At 37.7% G+C, this 19185-nt stretch overlaps 1 protein-coding gene across 1 annotated transcript; it reads right to left on the bottom strand.

The window, feature by feature from the left end:
* Positions 1-1104: 1104 nt before the first annotated feature.
* rac3a (Rac family small GTPase 3a) lies at positions 1105-19185 on the bottom strand. Its single transcript, XM_053514346.1, has 6 exons — positions 19044-19185; positions 7179-7250; positions 6977-7094; positions 5950-6012; positions 4903-5062; positions 1105-3561 (listed from the first exon to the last, which is right to left on the bottom strand). The coding sequence occupies exons 1-6, from the start codon at positions 19076-19078 to the stop codon at positions 3431-3433; spliced, it is 579 nt and encodes a 192-aa protein (XP_053370321.1). The 5' UTR covers positions 19079-19185; the 3' UTR covers positions 1105-3430.

The raw sequence follows: 19185 nt of genomic DNA, 5'->3' as shown, positions 1-19185 counted from the left end.
AAAACCATCCTCTGCTAAGTTCTGTGTTTTCTGGATTTTCCTTCAGTATCAGTAACATATCTATCTATCTAATTGGCTGACTCATCCACTGACAAATCAGGATGCCATTGTTGGGCCCTTTAGCAAGGCCCTTAAACCCTGTCTGCTCCAGGGGCTCAGTATCATGGCTGACCCTGCGCTCTGACCCCAGTTACACTGAGATATGCGAAGAAAGAATTTCACTGTGCAGTCATGTATATGTGACAAATAAAGGCTTGCTTAACTAAACTTAATTTGCCGACTGATCCACTGACTGATTGAATATTTGGATTGGTCTCCTAACTCACTAATTCATTAACTGACCAACTAACTGATTGCGTGACTAATTTACTGAGTGACTTATTAATTGCTTAACATACTCCTTAACTGAACAAGTAAGCAAATTACTGACTGATTGGTTAACTGATTAACTGCATGACCAACTGATTGACCTACTGATTAATTAACTGGTTAATACGTTGACTGGCTCACTAAACGATTGAGTGACTAACAGGCTGACTGACTCACTGACTCATTAACTAACTGACTGGTTGATTGGTTAATTGAGTGTATGGCCAATTGATTTAGTGACTGATTGGTTGAATACTTTGTTGTCTAACTGAGTGACTTATTGACTGATTGGTTACCCAAGTGACTATCATTGACTAACTGACTGATCGATTAACTTATTGATTGACTGATGGGCCAACTTTATACTCTGTTGCCTACATAAACATAAAATTTTAATACCTTCCTAGCCATCTTTCTTTCATATTTTTGTCTAAATAATAAACAAGAATTATTTATTAAATTTAACCGAATTGTCTTATTTAATGACTCAGCAGCTATGGCTAAGAAGTTCAGGGGTTCAATATCCAACTCTGACACTGAACAAGCAACACTGAATTATAGCTGCCCCTGTGCACTGTCCCTAGCTTTAACTGAGTTATAAGGGTAATAAAATTGGAGCGTGCCATAAAAAATAAATAAAAGCTTCTTCTTTTATTCAAATCTATATAAAAAAAAAGATACAGAATTAAATGTACTATACCCACAAATAGGGAAAAAACGAGACACACGTCCACATACATTCAAGGACTCAATTTTATTAATGCGTACATTTTAAACTTCATATCATACACACACAAGGTTCATTTTAGTAACAATTCAAAAGAGATTCTGATTGTTATTGTGTCTACAGAAGCCAACTGTAAGGTTAAGGTGGACATCCACCATCATGTTGTAACACCAAAACACACATGGTATATATATTTTTTTACATGTCTAACCATTTTTTTCTCACTCACTCACACACATTCACGCACACAAAAATCGTACTCTCAGAAAAAATCAAAAGGCAAAAAGGTAGAAACAAAGTTAGACACGTATTTTGTGTAAAGTTGAAAATTTGGCATGCTAGCCAGACAAAAACGATCCACAATGGCACATTTCAGCTAGTATACTGCAAAATATGGACGGAAAATTTTCCAGTTGACGAAAAGAAAGAAAGAAAAAAGACTAATTAAATAGGCATACAATACTGTAATGTAAAGAAATTCCACGAAAGAAAATTTTGGCTAAAATTGAAATGTACGCAGTTTCCACCTCGTGTCTGATGTTTGCTTTTGCTTTGCACTGGAGCTACAATGCTAATGCCACAAACTAGCAAAGGTTGACTTCATTTTAATAGTTTGGTGCATTTTGCTAATAATTCACTAACAAATCTGAGGTAAAGGTTGATATTTCTGACATTTTGTACTCATTTTCACAGTGACTAAGGCTTAACATTGTCCATGTATAGACTTGTTAGCTAGTCAATCATGACTCGGTCATAAGCTAGCTTGTAACCAGCGTCCATCAGAGTTTCCCTGTTGCCTAGCAACACTATTTTCACATCTTTAATTACTTGAGCAGCCAGTGTATAATATTTGAATTGAGTACAAATGTACAAATAACATTTGAAGAGGGGAAAAAAGCGATTATTTAAAAAAAAAAAGGCGACTTTCTCTTCCTTCCTTTTTTGCTCTGTGACATCTTTTGCTATTTTTTATAGCTTAACAGTGACAGAAACCAGATCAGCAAATCTGTTTAACATTCAAAAACAACTTTTCAAACCATTTTAAGAGCCAGCGTGTGAGCTATGTGGATTTCACAACGCTCAACTAAACACAAACTACTTGCTCGCGGATCAGCCTTCTTAGCTTAGGTTTAAAATGAAAGAAAACATCAGAGGAAAAAAGTGCACATTTTATTTTTAGCCAAAGTTTATTTGTAAATTTGATACCCGGCTGAGCTTCAGACACCGACTGACTGACTTTAAATATACACGTTTTAGTAATCACGCTTTCGTTTTGCTTGTGCTGTAAAACGGCATCACGTACAGTAGTCACACAAACATGGAAATTAAAAGAGCTGTATTCAGTAGGCGATATTTTTTTAAATTTATTTTAGATTTACCTTACAGTCAAGAACGAGACGGCGTCAATTCGGTCCTCAAGTTATTCACAATTTCTATTTACACAGACTTCAGACACATTCACAGATCAATAAAGAAAGAAGAATAAACAACAGCAAAAAAAAAAAAAAGAACAAAAAAAAAAGATTCCCACATTGTCCCAAAGTGTTAAGTGTTAGCGAAGAGGAAAATCTCCACAGAGGAATTTAGGAACGTATACAGGGGCAGTGTGTTTTCTGGACATCTGCAAGTCGTAAGGTGTCTCGGGGTCAATGTAGGCAGAACTCATTTAACCAGCTGGTCACTAATTTAAAGACATGATACAACGTTTTATCGAGTCATAGGTTCAATAATAAGCTAACTTAGATTAGGTTAACTTTTATTTTGATGTCACGTGATCAAGTTTGCAGTTGGATAATCAAATACAGCTTGAGCTCTGCTCATTGAACTCAGAAACACCTGTGTATATGTGTGTGCCAGTATTAGTTTTTATTTAGCACAATAACTAACTTTGCACTTTTTTGAAACCACATTTGTACCTCATTTTCGGACACTGTTGTAATTACTGGTTGAATAGTAAATGAATTTAATTTGTCCAAAATGCAAAAATCCTGTGTTAAATAGATCATGATATATCACAAAACCAAATATTCGCGCATGCAAGGTGTGTATATCAAGGACCATCTCATTACCACAAATTAAGCACCAATTAAGGCAATCGAGTTCAGAAATAGGAATGAGAGGGAATTTGGCACGAACCCGCGTGGTGCCTATCGCTATTTTAATCCCGCTGCACTATTATCTAAAACTCCAGTGTGTGATGTTTCACCTGTCACATTTTTTTTTTTTTTTTTTACTCCATCTCTCCAAATCGGCCGGTAGGAACTCAGTATGATGACTGTGTGTTAAAGTGAAACACTCTGTGTGTTGGGGTGTTCTTTTTTCTTTTTCTTTTTTTTAAAACACCGTACACTTCTTCCCTCTCTTCTTGACAGGCGGAGGGCAGAGGACGGCACGAATGGCCTCATCGAACACCGTCTTCAGCCCTCTCTGAGTCAGAGCCGAACACTCCAGATACTTCACTGCTCCTGTGAACGCAGCATCCATGAATAAAATGTATTTTATTAAATGTTAATGAATGAAATCATGATTTTTTTTAATCCATTTATAGTGACATCTACAACCCAAAATGATTCCTGTTATCATTTTGTCACTAATCTCATTTACTCACTTACTCATCGTCTATACCGCTTTATCCTGTATACAGGGTGGGCCCTGAAGAGGGCGCCTGGAGCCTACCCCAGGAGACATGGGGCACGAGGTGGGGCATTTTCTATTTCACTTTTTATTTTTTAACGTGAGAAGATTTTCACCAAATATAAATAAAAATGTTTTAAAATCCCATCTTTCTTACTCCATGTGTAATCCAGCAGCTAAGTTACTGGAATGACAAAACTAGCATCTAAGCTTAGACTGAATAATACTGTATATATGATTAATTTAACAGCTCCATCAAATCCATTTGTGCCTAAATTAGCACAGGATCAAAAAATAAACTAAATTTTTAAAAAGCTTCTAGAAATTGCACTGTGAATTTTATCTGTAATTCTTTACCGTACCGTAAATGATGAACTTGCATTCTATAAGCGGTAACGCAGATGATGGAGAGTCACACACACTCTGAGAACCCAGATTTGCAGAAACTATGACCTGTGAAACTCTTTCTGTAATCATATCTAAACTCTTTTTGGTTCTAGCCTAGGTTGAAAATCTAGAGCATTTGAGCTGCGTGTGTGGATACATCATAGTCAGCCTGTTGATTCTTTCAATAACAATTTTGGTATGTGTATGTATGTGTGATTTTCAAATCAATTTGATTCAATAGTACTAATAGTTTTTGTCTGATGTCATTTTTACATGATATGAAGGGTTAAAAAAAAAGAACTAAAGTATTAAAATAATTTAATAAACATAGCACGGCTATGTAACTTGTGTTGTTGATTCTTTAAAAGCCTGTCTGAATAATATGGTTTTACTGCCTCCACAGTTCAGTCCAGCAGGTGGCGATAATGCACCAACCACCCATAAACACAAAAAGAAGGCGCGATACTCTTACAAAAGGGGAGTGATTTCACCAAGAAAAGATCATCACACAGCTCTTTGTAGTCTGTTATGTTTTTTTTTCTTTGCTGGATTGTTAACTTGCAATCTCATTGGTCAGAAGGCAAAAGTGTCTAGACAATCTCTGACAAGTACCGGCATCCTTTAGCGAGTGTATAATGAATACAGAATCAGGGAGCTAGAGCTCCTCCCTCACGTAGCTACATGTCCAGTGTGTTGAACGAAAGACATGTTAGAAGCCGGCCTCATCAGCCATTAGCTGTCAAACAGAACACAGTAAAATAGGAAGAAAAGATTTTATCTCTCACCAATCTCTCTGGCCATGGCGAGACCCTGAGGATAGGTGATAGGGGACAGCTTTTTGTCCCTCAGACGCTCAATGGTGTCCTTATCGTCCCGCAGATCCAGCTTGGTTCCCACCAAAATGATGGGTGTGTTGGGACAGTGGTGACGCACTTCAGGATACCACTGTACAGTCAAACACACACACACACATACACACACACACACACACACACAAATATATAACAAGGGTGTTATTATCTCATTATACTATTTTATTAGGTGTAACTCCAATATCCTGCTTTCCTTGTATCTTGTATACACACACACACACACACTTCCTGGTCAAAGAAAGTCACCATTTCAGAAAGGTCCAATTATTGGGCCATCACAAGGAATGAAACAAGGAGTTTTAAGGAGATCTATAATTACTAGAACTGGGTTAAGAAATGTAGTTGGGGAAAAAAAAACATAGTGATCACTTAAACACTTAATAGTGAAAGTAAGAGCATTTCCATTCTTGTTAGTGAGACTATACAGAAAAAAAGGATTGCTTGCTAGGGAGCATAAAGATTGAACTCTGAAGCAATGAAAAAAGGTCATGTGATCTGATGAGTCCAGATTGACACTATTCCAGAGCGATGGGCGTGTCAGGGTAAGAAGGAGAGCGCACAAAGAGATGCAACCATCATGCATGGTGTCCACTGTACAAGCCTCTGGAAGTAGTCTTATGATCTGGGGATGCTTCAGTTGCTCAGGTCTAGGCACAGCAATGTTAACTATCTGTCTATATAAATAAAATAGAAATTCTGTTTGCACAGTTAGTTCTGTCACAGGTGTGTCACAGGGGTTCCATCACCAACCTTCATGTCATAATGTGAGCACGTCACAGGTGTTCCATTAAAGCAGTGTGAGGAGCAGAGGCAAGTTAACAGCACACTCCATTTGCATTACTGGTCGCAATAGTGCGACGTTTTTTTTCTGCCCAGGCAGTGTGTGTATATAAATATAAGGTATATGTACCTAGATATAGGCATAAACACAATGTTCATAGATAAACCGTACATACTAACCTTTGCTCTGACGTTTTCGAATGAAGCCGGGCTCACCAGTGAGAAGCAGATCAAAAACACATCCTTTAAAAGCAGAAAACAGAGCATCACTTAAATCCTGTCTGTTTTATACAGATGGATTGAGAGAGTTTTTTAAACAAATAATTAAAAAAGAGGGATTTTTGATATCTCAGGTCAGCCATGATGATGACCTAAACGGTGTGGAAAAGTGCTTAATAACTTTGTGTGACATTTTGTTAAGTGACATCACGTTGAGTGACATCATAATGTTTTTTGGAGGTCTATATGTTTTTTGGAGGTCTAGACATAAAATTCTCCCCTTTCTAAAATGATGTCATAATGGTATTGGCATGTCCCCTTTAAATGCATGTGCCCACTGTGCCCATTGTCTTTCTGATGCGCTCGGGTGGTGATGCCAAGGGTGCTTGGGCCCGCTCATCATTACTTGCAACTATATTTAAGATTGGAATTCAAGATTTCTTAAGTTGACGTGTTTATTTTAGTGACACAGTCTGGTTAATATTGTTCGACGTTACCCACAATACCATTTAACCACCCGCTGATTGGAACAGCAGTGGGATTTAGCCGTCCCTTCATATCTACATAAAGACATTGTGCTTAAGTGCTTCAGTCTGTTCAAGCTCTTTAACTGCTAAATCTGTTCAATCTGCTTAAACAGATCAGCTTTCAAAGATTCAGCCCTAATGTTAACACTTATTACACCTCATAGATCGTTAAGAAGCTGCAAAGCATTCTGGTAATGCTGAAGTCTCAATGCTGAACATCTCTATTCTATTACCTCTGCACTGGATTTCTTATTGATATGAACAGATTTTAAAGGAATTAAAGACTTTTTTAACACAGCAACTTGCAGAATGGTGCCATCAATTGTCAAATAAATGATGAGTTTATAATTCTTTCTTTCAGGTTTAAAATCCCAACACAGACTGATTCGAAGAGACCAGGAAACATGGAGATTTAAGATTATAAAACAGGGAGATGAAGATGAGGATGGATGGCGGTTTACCGTCTGAGGGTAAGAGAGTGGTCGGAGACGGTCGTAGTCCTCCTGCCCCGCCGTATCCCATAATCCCAGGTTTACAGGTTTCCCATCCACCATCACATTGGCAGAGTAATTATCAAACCTGTGAGAGATGGGAGTAATGACATAGGGGAAAAAATACCTAGATGATAACACACACAGATGTAAGAGGACTCAGCAAACTCACACTGTAGGGATGTATTCTCCCGGGAAAGCGTTGGTGGTGTAACTGATGAGCAGGCATGTCTTACCCACGGCTCTGTAACACACACACACACAGTTTTAGAAATTTTCATCAGGTCAATAGACCCCACCCATATCCATACAGCAGGAGTAAAGCTTCAGGCTGAGTCCCATGACATCATCACACACTCTGTATACACACTATGATCTACGTTCCCATTAATATATAAATCTAAACATGTATAAAAAAATAGAAACAGTCAGGTAGCTTGGTGCTTTTATAGTAACAGGATAAGCCGTGTTTCTTTGGTATTTGGGTTATATCTTACATCAAAGAATCTATCTATCTATATATGTATAACAATTTAAATTATGAGTTTAGATTTTTGAACATGCAAATTCTTTAAGCTGTACTTAGTCACATGATTAGGGCTGATTATAATATTTGAGGATGGAGTAGAAAAGAAAGCGAACGGTAACAGATTCTGACATGAAGAAAAGACACAACGTGGCACCGAATACTTTTTATTAAGTTAAGATCAGAGTTCATCGGAGGATTCACATAGGATAGAAATTTTTAAGTTGGAGATGTTTATGCACCTTGCATACATTTGTATAAATTTCCACAAATTATTTTTTAACAATACTTAATTTTTTATCGAAACTCTGCAAGTTTTTAACTTTGCACAATTCAATACAATTACGTGAACACAGATAGCAGGGATGGGAATCACCAGGGACCAGCCGATACGATATTATCAAGATATCACTGTGCTGATTCCATTTGTATTGCGATACTACAGGGTGATTCAAGCAAAAGGGGCTTCGAATATTCTGTAATAAACGCAGCGCATCTTCATAGTGCGAACCTACTGGGTCACCAATTCGCGATGTCCGAACCCCCCAAAGAGTGTTATTCAGAGCATGGTACGGAAATTGGAAACGACAGGCACTGATCCCTTCTCATAAATGTCGTCGGACACAATCGGAGACGTGCAACTTCGTCTCCAACCTGTACTGTAAAATCTCTGAGACGCCTCGCACAGGGGACTGGGAATGTCTTATTCGACATCTCAGAGATCTGCAAAAAGGGCATGTGCATCATTCATCGTCATTCAAGAGCTCAAAGTAAGTGATATAAAGAAAAAAACTTAAATACGTTCACTGGTTCTGGTATGTTTAGGAACACCGTAACAGCACTTCCAGCATCGCATGGAATGCAATCGATTACACATACGTGGAAGGTGGTTCTGCATCAAGGATCGGCTCTGAGCCCCTTCTTGTTTGTTCTGGTGATTGACAGGATGACAGATGAAATTAGACAGGAGTCTCCATGGGCAATGGACAGGGGTTAGACCAGCGATGCTCAATGGCTTAGAGACAGTGGCACTGAAGAAAAGACAGGAGGCAGAGTTGAAGGTAGCAGAGATGAAGATGTTGAGGTTCTTCTTGGGAGTGGCAAGGATGGATAGGATCCAGAATCATTAGAGTTCATTAGAGGGACAACCCATGTTAGATGTTTTGGAGATAAAGTCAGAGAGGCCAGATTGAGGTGGTTTGGACATGTTCAGAGGAGAGATGGTGAATATATCGGTAGAAGGATGCTGAGGTTGGAACTGACAGGCAGGAGGTCTAGAGGAAGACCAAAGAGGAGATTTATGGATGCAGTGAGAGAGGACATGAAGTTAGTTGGTGTGAGGATGAAGAGGACAGGGTTAGATGGAGGCAGATGATTCGGTGTGGTGACGCCTAAAAGGGAACAGCCGAAAGACAAAGAAGATTGCTTTATTGTAGTGGGAGTTAACTGCAGAACATACGGGGCATATGTACAAGTACCAAAACTGCATAAATAAAGGCCTCCGAGTGGCGCAGTGGTAAAGTGCTTGCCCTATTATTCGGGGATCGCTGGTTCTAACCCCGGGTGATGCTGTAACCTCTTACAGCCAGAGGCACAGAGAGGATGAGAGGTACTTGCGCTCCCACATTAATCACGGCTCTACAGCCAATTAGGGGCATCTGTGAGCTCGCGCATGTGGAAGGAGCGGCTAGCGCTTTCCTCCGAGTGTGTTACTCCGCCCCTAACGGTGCGTGAGCAAGCAGTTCGAAAAGATACGGTCGGTTGACGTCACGCGGTTCGGAGGAAACACGTGTTAGTCTTCGTCCTCCCGGCTGAATGGTAGTAGTAGCTTAATGTGGGAGCCCCCTAGTGACGGGGAGGAATTGGCCACGAATAAATTAGGGAGAAAATTGGAAAAACCCAAAAAATAATTTATAAAAAAATAATAATAATAATAATTGCATAAATATCCAGATTTGATAATAAATTGTCTTAGATTTTGTTAAAATTCAAAAAAAAATAAATAAATAAATAAATCGCTCCTACCACACAGGATACTGTGCTGCCTGCCAATGTGTGAATAGTTTAGAGTGCACCACCTGTAGGATGATTGAGGAACTGCAACATTTTACCACCTCAAATGCGAAAATACAGTATACATATACTATAGTATAATATATATATATATTTATAAGTTTTAAAAAAAATCAGTTTTGGAGTCAGTCAATTGCCACACAAAATAATCACCCATATGTAGCTGAACAGATCAGATTTTTTTCTACTACTTTAATTAACATGAAACGAGTCTTTAAAAGGATTTTAAGCTATTTTTTTTCTTAAATTAATACAAAATTGTTGATACAGAACTTTTGTCATAAAAGAGGAATAAAGCATTTGCTGTTCCTGTGGAAAAAAAAAATCCACTTTGTTGTGGTAACTGTCACAAAACACCGTGCTTGATCATTTTTCCATACCACATCAGGAAGTGTTTTATGTAAGTAAGAGACAGAGAGAGAAGTCAGTCATTACACAAGCTGCTCAGAAACACCAGTGAAACCATGGCAACCAGCAGAAAGCCGGAGAGAAGAGAGCCTATTAGCCATGAAAGACTTAGCGACTGCAGTGACGCGAGGTAAAAATAACAACACCTCACCGAGAGCTTTATGCCTTTTCATGATCCTTGTCTTATTATTATTATTTTTCGATGTGGTGGTTCAAAATTCCTCAGAGGATGAACACGTTACAGAGCGAGAGGTTTTTATTAAACGGCCGTGTCAGGCTAAATGACAGTGCTCGGTCCCTGAGATGATAATTATCCCTAATTAAGTCAGTCGTTCTGCATGGGATTTCCTTACACAGACTCCACACACACACACACACACACACACACACACACACCTCCATTCAGTCCATTTGCTTCAGTCCTGAATGGAAAATGCGGACAGTGAGATCTGTGTGTAAAGAAAATAACACACACTCTCTTTCTATTTCTCACACAGAGAGTGCAATCACAGTTTCTCACTCTCGCGCTGTGTGAAATAAAGCCTTTTCCTCGACGTCGTGATGTCATCACACTCCCGGTTCATCAAGAACGACAAGAAAGGAGACGACTCCCAAACTACAGCTGAACTTTTCACTCTAGAGTTCTTGATTTTGCCTACAGTATCATTGTTTCTCCAAATGTACTGTAGTAGCCCTTGCCTTCTTATTAGCTAGCGCTCTCATGTCGTGTTGCAGCTATCGGTCTGGGAGTCTGAGCGCTATGTCACACTTTCTCAAAATGAATGTGTTGAATTAAATTTAAAAAAATCGCCCCATCATCTGGGGATCGCTGGTTCTAACCCAGGGTGATGCTGTTACCTCTCACAGCTGGAGGTCTAGAGAGAGCTGATTGGCCGAGCTCTCTCAGAGGGGAGGGATGAGAGGTACTTTGTGCTCCCACATTAATCACGGCTCTACAGCCAATCAGGGGCGTCTGTGAGCTCGCGCACGCGGAAGGAGTGGATAGCGCTGTCCCTCCGAGTGTGTTACTCCGCCCCTAACGGTGTGTGAGCGAGCAGTTCGAAAAGATGCGGTCGGCTGACGTCACGCGGTTCGGAGGAAACACGTGGTAGTCTTAGCCCTCCCAGCTGAATGGTAGTAGTAGCCTTAATGTGGGAGCCCCCTAGTGACGGGGAGGAATTGGCCGCGAATAAATTAGGGAAAAAATTGGAAAAACCCAAAAAATTATTTATAAAAAAAAAAAATAATAATTGCATAAATATCCAGATTTGATAATAAATTGTCTTAGATTTTGTTAAAATTCCCCCTAGTGACGGGGAGGAATTGGCTACGACTAAATTAGGGAGAAAATCTGAAGAAAAAAAAAAATATATATATATATATATATATATATATATATATATACATATTTTATATCTCAGCACTTTAAAAATTCAAAGGACTTTGGTGGCTTGTAGGGGCATTACGGTCATTTCTTCCACATACTCTGTCTATACACTGTAAACTATCGCGTTGATTAACTCTGTTGAGTAATGAGTATGGCCATGCCCACTTCAAGGGAAAAGGCGCTAAATTTGTCCCAAAAAAAACAAAAAAAAAGGCCAGTTGCTGTGACGTATATAAATGCTTATAACTTCCCTTCTACTGAACATTTTGATTTCATTCATGGTGCACGTTTAATAACCTCAGGTAAATACCAAAGGACTGGAAAACTTTGTGTGATAATGTGACAAAATCTGTCTGGACAGACATACAGACACACACACAGGCATACTGACAAAGTTTTCTGACACTGGGTTTCTGGGTTTCTGGTCCTTCGGTGTATGAAACGTAAAGAATATCATTAAAAGAGCGAGTCCTGATCAACGTACAGACAAGACCTTTCATTTATTTATACATACTGAAATATTTTAGAGATCAATCACACTATTGTATTTGGTAAAGAAACAGAGAGAAAGTGGAAAACAAGCACTAAGTATAATATAAGTATAGGAACTATAATCTTAATATGAAATAGGACTTCATCAAGATTCTCCATCCATAAGGTGACAAAGATCATGGTCATACGGTTCTGTTTCAATTACTGAAACAATTCACAGATTAATCAGATTAAAAATGGCGCATTTACTCGATAGCCCATAATTAGCTATCAGCTTTTAAATTTAGCTCGATGTTATTTTGTGCATGTGGTAACTCACCATAAAGATAATAAAGATATAGAAATAAAGAAAACAATGAAGAAATAAATGTCTTTTAATGAACTTTCCTGATGAAACAAACTCTAAAACCAAGGAAAAGTAGAAACAATAAAATATAACTATTAATTAAAGCTTAAATGTTAAGAAATGTTAAGAAAACTGAGATTAAGTCAGTGGTGAAGGGACAAACATATGAGGCGAATATGGTATATTAACGCGCGCATGTGTGTGTGTGTGTTGGGGGGAATGAACTTTGCTGTGAGTTGAAAATAAAATTTAAGAACACAACAGTGAGAGAGAGAGAGAGAGAGAGAGAGAGCGAGAGCGAGCGCACATACAGAGCACAAAAGCCACGTGCAGTAAACACTGACGCAAAGCAGCTTTACAGAAATGTAAGTTCTAAAAAAATATATATATCTTTGTCCCTGATGAGCAAGCTGGAGGCGGCAGTGGTGAGGGAAAAAGGGAAAAACTCCCTGAGATGACGTGAGAATGAAACCTTGAGAGGAACCAGACTCCCAATCGTCATGACCATAAATAAATCCCTTCTATAACGGAGGTCAGAAGTACAATTGCACAACAAGAAATGCACATCAGCAGGTTTTAGTCTCCATGTGATCAGACCTCCAAACGGAAGCTTTCATTTTTATACATATTCTAACAATTTTCCAAAAAGGTTGCATATTCTACTCACTCACATCATCTATACCGCCCTCTACCTTATACAGGGTCGCAGGGGGCCTGGAGCCTACCCCAGGAGACTTAGGGCACGAGGTGGTGTACACCCTAGACGGGGTGCCATTTAACCTAATCTGCATGTCTTTGGACTGTGGGAAGAAACAAGAGTACCCGTAGGAAACCCACCAAACACAGGGAGAACAGATCAATATACACTACCGTTCAAAAGTTTGGGGTAACTTGCAAATTTTTTTGTTTTTGTTTAGTGATTTATTTTCTACATTCCACAACAATACTGGGGATTTACATTTACATTTACATTTACATTTACATTTAGGCATTTGGCAGATTTCAAAACTATAAAATAACACATATGGAATTAGGTAATTACAACAGTTAGTTGTTATTTTAAGACACAGAGGTCAGCCTTTCTGTAATAGTTCTTGCAAGAACAGTATTGTCGAGTGCATTTGCAAAATCCGTCAAGCACCATAATGAAACTGTCTCTCATGAAGGCCGTCCCAGGAGGGCGAGACCAAAACCTACCTCTGCCACAGACCAGAAGTTCATTTAGAGTTATCAGCCTGAAAAATGACCAATTAACAACCAGCACCTCAGATTAGAGGCGTTATGAAGTCTTTACAGAGCAGAAGTAGCAGAAACATCTCACCATTAACTGTTCAAAGGAGATTAATGCATTTTTTGGACGCCTTCAGCATTCCTTTACAATGTAGAAAGAAATAAAAATCAGAAACCATCATGGAGTTAGAAAGTGGAGGTGGAAAGACAACATTTGTTTATGCAGATTCAGACCCATCTCAATGTCTAAAATGACTAAGAAGTGACTTGCTGCATTAAAGGTCCTCGTGAAAAACTAATTGGTTTTATTCAGTTTTTTTTTCAATTTTATTTAGTCTGCCATTTCATTGTCTTAAATATTTATACTTCCTACTGCATGTGTTCCAGTATTTTTGAATGAACGCCACATTTACACAATAACAGTGTCATTGCAAATTTACAACACATTTTTAAAACAAGCCAGTACTGTCAATCCTGTATGATCGAGTGAAACTCGTACGATTATTATAAATACGAGAAGGTAAAGAGGTGTTTTCACCAGTGCGCAGAAAATGATGTAATGGACAGATGTAAATTTTAATCATCATTCATTCATTTGATCCTTTTGAACATTTAAAACTTTCATTTAGACATACAGTGGTGTGAAAAACTATTTGCCCCCTTCCTGATTTCTTATTCTTTTGCATGTTTGTCACACAAAATGTTTCTGATCATCAAACACATTTAACTATTAGTCAAAGATAACATAATTGAACACAAAATGCAGTTTTTAAATGATGGTTTTCATTATTTAGGGAAAAAAAAAATCCAAACCTGCATGGCCCTGTGTGAAAAAGTGATTGCCCCCCTTGTTAAAAAATAACTTAACTGTGGTTTATCACACCTGAGTTCAATTTCTGTAGTCACCCCCAGGCCTGATTACTGCCACACCTGTTTCAATCAAGAAATCACTTAAATAGGAGCTACCTGACACAGAGAAGTAGACCAAAAGCACCTCAAAAGCTAGACATCATGCCAAGATTCAAAGAAATTCAGGGACAAATGAGAACAAAAGTAATTGAGATCTATCAGTCTGGTAACGGTTATACAGCCATTTCTAAAGCTTTGGGACTCCAGCGAACCAAAGTGAGAGCCATTATCCACAAATGGCAAAAACATGGAACAGTGGTGAACCTTCCCAGGAGTGGCCGGCTGACCAAAATTACCCCAAGAGCGCAGAGACAACTCATCCGAGAGGCCACAAAAGACCCCAGGACAACATCTAAAGAACTGCAGGCCTCACTTCCCTCAATTAAGGTCAGTGTTCACGACTCCACCATAAGAAAGAGACTGGGCAAAAACCGCCTGCATGGCAGATTTCCAAGGCGCAAACCACTTTTAAGCAAAAAGAACATTAAGGCTCGTCTCAATTTTGCTAAAAAACATCTCAATGATTGGCAAGACTTTTGGGAAAATACCTTGTGGACCGACGAGACAAAAGTTGAACTTTTTGGAAGGTGCGTGTCCCGTTACATCTGGCATAAAAGTAACAGAGCATTTCAGAAGAACAACATCATACAGTACCAACAGTAAAATATGGTGGTGGTAGTGTGATGGTCTGGGGTTGTTTTGCTGCTTCAGGACCTGGAAGGCTTGCTGTGATTGATGGAACCATGAATTCTACGGTCTACCAAAAAATCCTGAAGGAGAATGTCCGGCCATCTGTTCGTCAACTCAAGCTGAAGCGATCTTAGGTGCTGCAGCAGGACAATGACCCAAAACACACCAGCAAATCCACCACTGAATAACTGAAGAAAAACAAAATGAAGACTTTGTAGTGGCCTAGTCAAAGTCCTGACCTGAATCCTATTGAGATGTTGTGGCAAGACCTTAAAAAGGCGGTTCATGCTAGAAAACCCTCAAATAAAGCTGAATTACAACAATTCTGCAAAGATGAGTGGGCCAAAATTCCTCCAGAGCTCTGTAAAAGACTCGTTGCAAGTTATCGCAAACACTTGATTGCAGTTATTGCTGCTAAGGGTGGCCCAACCAGTTATTAGGCTCAGGGGGCAATTACTTTTTCACACAGGGCCATGTAATTTGGATTTTTTTTCTCCCTAAATAATAAAAACCATCATTTAAAAACTGCATTTTGTGTTCAATTATGTTATCTTTGACTAATAGTTAAATGTGTTTGATGATCAGAAACATTTTGTGTGACAAACATGCAAAAGAATAAGAAAACAGGAAGGGGGCAAATAGTTTTTCACACCACTGTATCTACAGGGTGGCACAAATGTCTCCAGATATAGTGGAAATAAACACCATATGCATTTATCTAATGATATTAAATTATTGTTATATTAGCATATTAGCAGTTTTTTAAATCCCATTGCAAATTTCTCACAACTTCCTGATCGAGCCGCGAGAATGATTACAGGATGCTTTTCTTTTCTCAAAAGCATTCTTAAAGACTAACTGTAAAGAATTTATATAATATTAATGAAGTATTTTGTCGAAGTTTTAATTTTCTCCATGTATAAAGACTTTTCGATACAGCAGAAACATGCGAGTTGCATCGCCTGCAAAATGTTTATTTTTTAAAATCGCCGTTTTTTTTTTTTTTTTTTTTGCAGCTGAACTTTTTTAATAGACATGTGTTGAAACTTTAGCTGAAAACATTTTTTTCTTTTTCAAAGATCTGGTTCTTTTTTTAAATAATTTGCATTTCAGAAAAAGATCACTAGTAACCTTTATGACCAAGTCTGACACATTAACAGTTACAATTAATGACGAGGCTGATGCTTTTATTCAAAACTTTACAATTAAGACAAACAGAGCAGCAAGGGAGTGAAAAATCTTTTATATTTAAGCAGTCTTTGGAGAATAAATGAGGTAAGCTTTCATATTGGGTGGTATAAAGTCTTATGTGGAGTAAATGAGCTCCTATAAATGTAAGTGATCTAGAACATGACTGTGTGTGTGTGTGTGTGTGTGTGTGTGCTGCTAATGAGAGAGACAGGAAGCATGACTGCTAGTTGTTTTTTGTTTTGGTTTTGTAAGATAAAGAAGGATGAAGGACAGGGACACTGTAAACAGAGAAGGAAAGGAAAAGTGAGGACGAGTGATAAGAGACAGCATGAGAGGAATGTTACAGTGGAAATGAAATGAAGCGACGTGGCTGATCGGGTTGCCAGAACTCATACACTCCTACACTCTCGCTCCCTTCTGTCCCGAGTGAATCTTTGATTAACCACATACTGTACAAGATATAAAGCTGAAAGTTTCTCAAAGTAGACAAAAAGTAATCCGAGGACCACGGACAGCTTTTTTACTGCACATTATTTAAGTTAATGTAATACCTGATGGTAGTTCTTTTTTTTAATCGAACATATTTTCTTTCTAAAAGATGAACATGTGAAAAGTGTATTGAGATAAACTTTAATATACAGTACTGTATGTGACTAGCGAAAGGCACATGATAACTACTGTAGAATAAGGATGCCTTCACTAAAAAGTCTCTACATTTAACAATATACTATAAAACGCAGTAAACAGTAATTAAATAAACAAAGTCATACAGTTGTGCAGTTTTTTAAGGAAATGAGCTGCTTTTAAGGAAGTTTTACTGAACACCCTGCAGAATCAGACACAGAACCAGACACAGAACCAGACACAGGCCTTCTGAGGAGGATTCATGCAGCAAAAACCCGGAAGCTTTTTTCTTTGTTTTTGTTTTTTGTCTGAAAATTGCTCTTTTACATATCGTTATATCCTGCTATCTTTTTTGGCCTACAGATATTTTCCTGTAAGATTACAATTCTTTTACTGGAATTCTAATATTTGGAAATCAGAAATGTTATTTTATTACTTAATAATGAAGTCATAAAATAAACCAAGTGGCTAACTTTTTTTTTTGCACATTTCTGTAAATCCGTATTCATTGATTTATTTATATTTTTAACTTTAAGCTTGCCTAGTCTGCCAATTTACCCCCCACCCGTGCAGTAACATTAATAAACTCCAGATCTTCAGGATGTAAATTAAAATATGCAGGATAAAAAAATATCTATAGTTCAAACAAAACTGTAAAAACATCTTGACAACACAAAACATATACAAACTTATATTATGTAATTTACATCCCTAAATTGTAAAAGCATGTAGAATTTTTTTTTAACAATTATTTAAAATATTGTTTCTGTATCGTTTGGTTTGTTTAAATGCGAGCTTAAATTAAAACAAATCAGAGCAACAGATACTATAAAGGCGGTATAATGTGCTATACTAACAATATTGAATAAATAAATAAACATTCTGTATACTGTTAAATAACTGAAAGGTATGCATATACATTATATAATTTTGCTTCTTTTTTTTTCGCACATTTCAACCCTGACATTATAATAAAATGATAAAATATTGAGTAGAGACTGACAAAATTATCAAAATATGGAGTAAAAAAAAGGAGACTGAGCTTTTTCATCGTATTATTATTATTATTATTATTATCATCATTACTAATATTAAATTATTAATAATTCAATATAGATTCAATATTGTTTTAATTGTTATGATTGTTACATTTTGTAGTAGTATTAGTAATAAAAAAATAATAATAATCAATCAGAAGAAATAATTCCTAATTATTATTAAAATATTAACAATTAAAGATACAATATTGTTTTTATGGTAATGATTTTTGTTAAATCTTTCAGTAGTAGTAGTGGTTATGATAATAATAATAAAAATAATAATAAATTGAATACTATATTCCTTAATATGATTATTATTATTGTAGTCGTAGTTGCAATAAAAAACAACAACAATAATAATAATAACATAATAGAAAAAAAACATATAGTACAAAACATATACATACTTGCATTATATAATGTACATCCCTAAATTTCAAAGGGATGCAGAATTTATTTTAAAAAACGATTATTTATTGAATATTGTTCGATTGGTTTGTTTAAATGCGAGCTTAAATTAAAACAAAACACAGCACCAGATGCTATAAAGGCGGTATAATGAGTAAGGTGTGTAAAAGCATGACATCATTGAATAAGAGGGGCTTCTAGCTCTCCGCCACACCGCGCATGCGTGAAGCTTTCGCGCATGCGCGGTGTGAACTGGGTAGGGGGGCGCAGAACCGCTAGCGTCAGGAGGATTCCTTCGAAATACCAACAGCGTAAAGAGCAAAAAAAAAATATATATATATATATATAATGACTGTTACGATGGAAACACAATCATGTGAGACACAAAATAAACTCTAGAATAATTAATCATACCTCCGCCTCGAGCGCTGGCATAAATGTTCATAATGATGATTATTAATTAATCAATTAATTAATGGCTTGATTGATTAATTAGTTACTGTTTTAATTCTGCACTATAGAAAATACCCGATTCATTCATTTCTTTTCTTGCACAGTGCTCAATCCCATCTCTATGCTCGCTCACACACACACACACACACAGTGATGTGTGTCCAAGCCCCAGCCCCTCTCCTGCACCAGCTGCATCTCTCTCTACCCTGCAACAACAACAACAAGCCCCATCCCGCCCCAGAGAAACGCATCAGTCTCACCCATCGCCGACCACCACGCATTTGATGGCTTGCATTTGGGAAGAGAAGTCGGCTTAAAAGCACACGAGTGCGATGTTCCTTCCAGCAGGGATGTGAGATGGTGGAGCGCTGGTCGAGAGGAGCCTGTGTAATGTAGTGGAGC

The sequence above is a fragment of the Clarias gariepinus genome, chromosome 16, assembly GCF_024256425.1.
Source record: "Clarias gariepinus isolate MV-2021 ecotype Netherlands chromosome 16, CGAR_prim_01v2, whole genome shotgun sequence".
NCBI lineage: Eukaryota > Metazoa > Chordata > Actinopteri > Siluriformes > Clariidae > Clarias > Clarias gariepinus.
This window is presented reverse-complemented; position numbering and strand designations above follow the sequence as displayed.